General features: G+C 32.2%; 1 protein-coding gene across 1 annotated transcript; it reads left to right on the forward strand.

The window, feature by feature from the left end:
• LOC107614717 (heat shock cognate 70 kDa protein-like) lies at positions 4,428 to 7,278 on the forward strand. Its single transcript, XM_016316859.2, has 2 exons — positions 4,428 to 4,745; positions 5,533 to 7,278. The coding sequence occupies exons 1-2, from the start codon at positions 4,460 to 4,462 to the stop codon at positions 7,161 to 7,163; spliced, it is 1,917 nt and encodes a 638-aa protein (XP_016172345.2). The 5' UTR covers positions 4,428 to 4,459; the 3' UTR covers positions 7,164 to 7,278.

Consider the following 7,810-nt stretch of genomic DNA (forward strand, 5'->3'; position numbering starts at 1 on the left):
GACTATAGTGTTTCAAAAAATATTACTAAAATTAAAATATATTTTTTATTGTTAAACAATATTTTTTAAAAAATGTTGCTAAAAAAATAAAAAATACTATTTGTATACTAAAATTAGTTATTAAAATCAGTCACCAATGTATTTGTATATAAATACATGTGTAGTTTAATTTATTTTCAATGTGTATTTGTATTCAAATGTATATTTTATACTGGTAACTGACTTTAATGGCTAATTTTAATATACATATAGCATTACTCAAAAAAAATATTACTAAAATATAAAAAAACATGATTTTGCTTTTAACAACACTTAGGTAGCTACTTTTGTATAAACATATACTAGAATATAATAATTTATTTCTTCCTTCTCGATTCATATATCTCATTTTCTTGAGACTTTTGATATATTTTAACTCCAACTTCACCAACGTCATCACTTTTATGTGCCAGAACATTCCAACAAATAGATGCTGTCAATAAAGTCAATGACTGGAAAAGAAAAAGATGCATCAGTGTTACTTGTATAACAATGCAAGAATGCACCACAAAAAAACAGAGATGGGGTAAAGAAAATAATGAATTGCAAGAAACAGTTTGATTTAAAGCTAAGTGAGACTGATCAACCTCCTCCTTCTTCTTCTTCAACGCTGTCATGTTTAGTCGACATAATAAAGTATCCACCGGGTCTTAGAATCATTACTTCAAAAAAGTGCAAAGACATGGACACAAGCCATTCAAATGCCAAGGAATACTGCAACTCTCACAATGAATAGCAACTTGGAAAAGGAAGCCTTCTTCTACCAAAAGGGATAACTACTACCGGAAAGGCATGTTCGAGTGACACCTGAGCCAGGTCCACTAGATCATGCTTTAAGTCTAAGGTCAATGTTAAAACATTTTTATCAACAAGCGCAGCTAGGAAACTCGAATCTGAACATCCAAATTCAATTGACTCAAGATAGTGTTGAATCCCACCTTTAAACTTAGACTGATTTTGCGAAAAAGTAAGAAAAAGAAATTAACTTTTCTAAAAATTTGGAAAGTTAGGATTATATACAGAAGGAGGGACTAAATTGGATATAAATTAGAATCGTATCAATTAAGCTAGCTATTAGATATGACCAGGTGATGTTACGTCAACTGTAGCAGCTAAATTATTATTAAAAAGATGTTCAGAACTACTATAATGTTTGGAATTATATTTAGAGGAATATAATGGTAAAATTGAAATTTTGAGCATCACATTAAATAGTAGTCCTAAATCTCGAGAACTATTATAAAAATTTACTCGATAAAATTATATATCATATTTTAACATAGAGTAAACTATCATATAATATGTTAATGTAATGCAACGAAGTCTTTAATCTAATTTGTAACATCCCAACTTTTTGAATCAAGTTATTTTTTTAATAACTAATTAATTAATTAAAATGGTAATGATTTAAGATTTGAATTTAAAATTTAAACATATGAAAGCACTAGTAGTAGTAAATCTCTAATCGACAGTAAACAACTTTTTAAAATATAGTCATAACTAATTCTACATTTATTAGATTTGAATGATATTTTGTTATATGAAAAGATAAGAATACTAGCTCTATTCCTTAAGTTCAGTATAAAATCAAATTCAAATTAAATTAGGTAGATAAATCGGTTACGAGTTCAGAGTAAAAAATCGCGCTCTTATCAGCTAGTCTGATATACTAACAGTATTTCGAAAATATATCAAGCTGTGATTATTCGATTGACTTCGTTTGAGATTCGTTTTAAAGATAATTCAATTCTCTATAAATTTGTATCTAATAGCTAATTCCAAATTCCAAACGTAGAAAAAGTTATAAGGCTCACAAAGTGACGATCCAGATTGAAGATTTCACCTAAATGCCTCCTAACATAATCTGCACATATCTGAGAGCTATTTGATCCTTCCTTTCTCATTCTATTCCCTTTTTCTATACAAAATATTCTAGTATACACAAAGTCTAGCCATGAAACAAGTCTCTCTTCACTAACAAACCGCATCTATTTGCATCGGAATACCTAGCGAAACTTCACTCGAGGTAGGGGTTTTATGCTAATTTTTATATGTCATATATAGATGTTAGCATTAAATGTCATGATATAATGTCTCTTTCCTTCATATGCATTATGCATTATAATAACAATCTTATGTGCATTAAAGAACTGAGGAAATGATCCTTCGGTAAGGGAATGTGACCCCCAAAGACAAGATATCGATATGATCCTTCGGTAAAGGAAGGTGATCGCCAAAACGTTTGGGATAAGAACCTTCGGTAGGGGAAGGGGACTCCCACTTTTTATACCGGTTTGAGCTCAATACATTCCATAAAAGCCACGAGAAAAAGTAATAAAAAGTGCAATGAAGAGAGTGATCATGATTGTTCTTTTCTTTTATCTTTTTTTATTTATGATTATATTTATTATTGCATTCAAAGATCTTTCTTTTCCCAAAGTCCCTTTTTATATGATGTATGATATTGTTTAAGATCTTTATTTTATTCAGATCTATTCGATTTGACTTATCTATGGCAATGTTACTATTCTTCTCTTATTTATTATTTATTTCGTCTTGCTTTATGACCTATGAGAACATCATACCAAGGTTTATGAGTTACCTTTATATGTTTTAACGCTATAGGCATTTTATATGCATTACACATGTCATAACATAAGTAAATGAGAAGCATCTAAAAGTCACACCACTCCGACTAATCAAGACTTTTGAAAATAATAATTGAACAACATTGCATCATCACTATTTTTAGTTTAAAATTCGGAGTGGCTGGGGATGGATACGATGACACCATAAAGATAAACTACTAAGAAACTTTTGTTTCTCACCCCTCTCTCCGTACCATCTTCAGGAACGATGCAGTACGAAGCAACACAGTTGAGGTGAAAAGACAGGTGCACTAGTGGGAGCAAGCTATCGAGAACATAGATACGAAACATTAAACGTTTACCTTAAGAAGAAAGAATATGCGATTGTTTTAGTCATAGTTAAACAAATTAAGAGAATTAGGATTTCCTATGTGTCTTGTTTTATCCTTATTGACTGATTACAATCGTAACTATTATGTTTCCTTTTTTATTTGGTATGAGTAAAGCTTGTCATTGTTGTGCCTTCATAGTTTAACACACCGGTTTTTCATCTTAGTATTTTTTAAATCCACTTATATTTTTTAACTAGTAACTATTCTAATAAAAACTAATTATTCAATATTTTTATCTATAAATAATTTTATATAAATATTTCACATTTATTTTAAAAAAAAATTTTCGCAAGGTTTTGAATATCAGCTACTAAATATAATCCAAATAAAGCTTAACTCAGTTTAAAAGTATAAGGGTGTTACATAATTAATCGATAAGGGTAGGGCTGGAAGTGAGTTAAGCTAGCTCATGAACCAGCTCGAGCTCGACTCATTAACAGCTCGATAAGCTAAACTCGTGAGCTGGGAAGCCAAGCTTGAGCCTGGAATTAAGCTCATAAATTAAATGAGCCGAGTTTGAGCTTGGATAAGCTCAACTCATTAGTTCGTGAGCTGGCTCAATTATATACACACACACACATATATATATCTTAGTTATTTAGGACATAAATAAAAAATTTATAATTTATTGATAGATAAACAATATATAAAATTGATCTTTTCAAATATTTTTTAAAATATATAAGTTATAATTTATTGATATAGAATTATAGATTATGTATTTATATTTCTCTTATTTGAGCCAGCTTGTGAGCTCGAGCCAACTCGTGAGTTTTTAGTGAGTCAAGCTTGAGCTTAAGAAATAAGCTTGATTGTTAATGAGTCGAGCCGTGAGCCAAGCTTAATTTTTGTGAGCCGAACTTGAGCTTGGTCTAGCTCAGCTCGACTCACTTCCAGCCCTAGATAAGGGTGAGCGTAGGTAGGGATAGCAATGTATATTTAATTGTCATCAAGTGTAAAAATAAAAAAAAAATATTAAAAATATAAAAAATTTAATTTTTTAATGTATTTATTTTACATTAATATTTAAAATTTTTTTCACTAAACAAAGATTATCATTTAGGGTACAACATATATAAATCATAAAAAAAATTAGTATATTTACTTTCGATTAAAGTCCGGAAACGGCGAAAGTGATAAAGATAATTAAGTCATATAGAAGAATTAATTATGTCGTGATTAAACCATGACTTAACAAATACCCAAAAAAAAAAGGCTTTTAAATTGCAAATCCTACTATTAGGTGGATGAGAAAGTATATGAGAAAATATAGGGAACAATATTTTTTTTAACAACTTAAATAATAAATTATAAAAAAAGTTAATTTAAATTTTAAAATTTAAATTTTGAATTAATTAGATATAATTTTTGTTAATGGGCTTGAACATTGTTCACGTTATTCGCATTTCTCCTTATTCATGCAGCGAGTGGGGATTGTGGATGGATTTGTTTAAGAAGATTTCATTATTCCGATTAGCTTGTTGTGAATCCAAGGAGGCAAGGACGATGGCAAGAAAGTACAAAGGACATGCAGTGGGAATCGACCTTGGCACAACATACTCGTGTGTTGCCGTATGGCAGGAGCAACATTGTCGCGTGGAGATCATTCATAATGACCAGGGCAACAGAACAACACCCTCCTACGTTGCTTTTACTGCCAATCAGAGGTTTATTGGAGATGCTGCTAAGAACCAGGCTGCCGCTAACCCAACTAACACTGTCTTCGGTACAGTAATAAGAATCTTCTTACTTCTTACTTTCAATCTGTGAATGTGTTTTTTTCTTCCTTTATAAATTACACTATTTATCTCTTTGTATCTTTAGATACATTAAAAAGAAAATAACGTAAGAAACTCCACGTTGTCTTTGACTTTTACTTCTTATTCTTGTTTTCTTTTCTTTTGTTTTGCTGTAATCTGTGTTTTTGCTGGTTTGTTATGCTCCATCCATCTTCACTGTTTGGTGAAAGTGAAGTTAGAGTCTTATTGAAAAGAAAATGTACAGCAATCGGTCGTCAACCATTATCCTTCAAAGGATTTAAAGTTTAATTTAGGACGTTAGATGAAATTGTGGTGATTTAGTTAAGAGTGACGTTAGATGGAAGAAAAAGGATATGAATAAGAAAACTGTAAATATAAAATTAAAAATTTATTTAAAAGAATTTTAGCTGCAGAAATTGACTACTAAAAATTGGCTTTTCTCGACTTTATTGAAAATATAGTATTAGTACATATTATAGAAGAATTTGTTTCCTAAAATAAAAATTAGAATGTCGTTGGAGTTTATTATTTTTTTATTATTTTTAATTATTAATCTCTAGTAATCTAATAATATACTTTAAAATTTGATGACTAATTATTAAACAAAAATAATAAATTTTAATAGTTCTGTGACATTTTTCTGCTGTAAATTCATTCAAAATTTGACATATATAGCACTAAACTATACGGAATTTTATAGGTGGCTTCAAAGGATTAAAGATTTCTTGTATTTAATTTCCTTTTGTTCTTCAGATGTCAAGAGATTGATTGGTAGAAAATATAGTGATCCAATTGTGAAGAATGATATCCTGATGTGGCCGTTTAAGGTCACTGCTGGTATTGATGATAAACCAATGATTGTTGTTACATACAAGGATAAGGAGATGCACTTTTCTGCGGAAGAAATTTCATCTATGGTTCTCACTAAGATGCGAGAGATTGCGGAGGCGTACTTAGAGTCACCTGTTTGTGACGCCGTTATTACAGTGCCTGCTTATTTCAATGACTCTCAGCGCAAAGCTACCAGAGATGCTGGCGCCATTGCAGGTCTCAATGTGATGCGAATAATTAGTGAGCCAACGGCTGCTGCTATTGCATATGGACTTGACAAAAGATCCGATTGCGCTGGAAAGCGAAATATCTTCATCTTTGATCTTGGTGGTGGTACTTTTGATGTATCTCTCCTTACCATTAAGGGTAAAGTCTTCCAAGTTAAGGCTACTGCCGGAAACACTCACCTTGGTGGAGAGGATTTTGATAGCAGAATAGTTACTTACTTTGTTAAGGAATTCAAAAGAAAGAACAAGGTTGACATTAGTGGCAATCCTAGAGCCTTAAGGAGACTTAGAACTGCTTGTGAGAAGGCGAAGAGGACTTTATCATACGCCACTACTGCCACAATTGAGTTAGATGCTTTCTTTGAAGGAATCGACTTCTGTTCGTCAATCACTCGTGCTAGATTCGAAGAACTTAATATGGACCTCTTCCGAGAGTGCTTGGAAACGGTAGATCGATGCATCACTGATTCAAATGTGGACAAGGCAAGTGTACATGATGTAGTTCTTGTTGGTGGCTCATCTAGGATACCCAAAGTGCAGGAGTTGCTGCAAGAATTTTTCAAGGGAAAGGAACTCTGTAAGAGCATCAATCCCGATGAAGCTGTTGCTTATGGCGCGGCTGTTAAGGCTGCTTTGTTGAGTGGAGGCACTAAGAGTAGTGCCCCAAATTTGGTGCTGCAGGATGTTACTCCTCTGTCTCTTGGTGTACGGACAAGAGGAGATGTAATGACTGTTGTGATTCCAAGGAATACTAACATTCCAGTAAAGAAATCACGAAATCTCTTCACGGTTGTAGATAACCAATTGAGTGTGCTGCAAGAAATTTATGAAGGTGAGAGGACAAGAGCCAGCGATAACAACTTGCTCGGTCTATACACATTTCATGGCATCCCGCCTGCTCCTAAAGGCCATCCTGTATCGATATGCTTCGATTTAGATGCCGACGGCATCCTATGTGTAACTTCTAAGGAAAAGACCACTGGCAATAAAAACCAGATTACCATAACAAATGATGAAGGAAGATTGTCGCAGGAAGAAATCAAAAGGCTAATTAAGGAAGCTAAGAGATACAAGGTTGAAGATGACAAGTTTCTTAAGAAGGTTAAAGCAATGAATGCTTTGGATGATTATGTCTATGACATGGAGAAAGCCTTAATCGGTTCTAAGCTCTGTCCTGCGGATAAGAAGAAGCTAAATTCTGCAATTGATAAGGCTAGAACTCTGCTTGATGATGGTAACAAGGAGAACATAGAAACTCATGTGTTTGTGGAGCATCTTAATGAAGCTAAGCTCATTTTTGAGCCCATTATAGCCAAGACTCGTTAGTTTTGTTTAGATTTTTCCTTTCTTGAATTTTTATTTTTGTTTCTGATGCAAATCTTTCTGACAGACATTATCTAAAGGAGATTGATCATTGAGAGTTGTATTTGAGTTTTGTGGACAGATCTTATGGATTTTGAATGTGGTAAAATGCTAATCTGTTGACCGAATTGGACGTACTATAAAAATGTTCCTTTATAAAGATCAGTGATTGCATTAATTTTCTAAAGCTTGGTAAAATCATAGTACATGTTTCCTGCACATTGTATGATTTTTAACTTGGTTATGAAGATCTATGAATTAAGATCTGAGGTTCTAAAACTTTCATATTCAAGTAGTATGTGTAAAAATTCAAATTAAATAATGTTTTTCAATCAGTTCAGGGTTTAATCATAGAGAGTATACAAGATTCACTATCCAACAATGGTGATGAGAACAAGAGGATCATACATCTTGGTAGTGGTGACTATTGCCCAAGCTTGAGGCTTAAAGAGAGAGATTTCATGATGCCAAGGAAGAACTTTTCAGTGTGGGATTTTAATTAACATATTTGTTTTAATAATGAAAAATTATTTGGGTGGTCATTGTGGTACAATATGTAAATAACTAAATATATATACTAGAATCAATATAATTGAATGATAGCATAACTT

Source organism: Arachis ipaensis, chromosome B09 (genome assembly GCF_000816755.2).
Source record: "Arachis ipaensis cultivar K30076 chromosome B09, Araip1.1, whole genome shotgun sequence".
Lineage (NCBI taxonomy): Eukaryota > Viridiplantae > Streptophyta > Magnoliopsida > Fabales > Fabaceae > Arachis > Arachis ipaensis.

Bases quoted from the DNA above. Each gene is read 5' to 3' on its own strand.
- LOC107614717 (XM_016316859.2), top strand. From the start codon at position 4,460: ATGGATTTGTTTAAGAAGATTTCATTATTCCGATTAGCTTGTTGTGAA. The intron at 4,746-5,532 runs GTACAGTAATAA...TTTGTTCTTCAG, and splicing joins CCCAACTAACACTGTCTTCG to ATGTCAAGAGATTGATTGGT.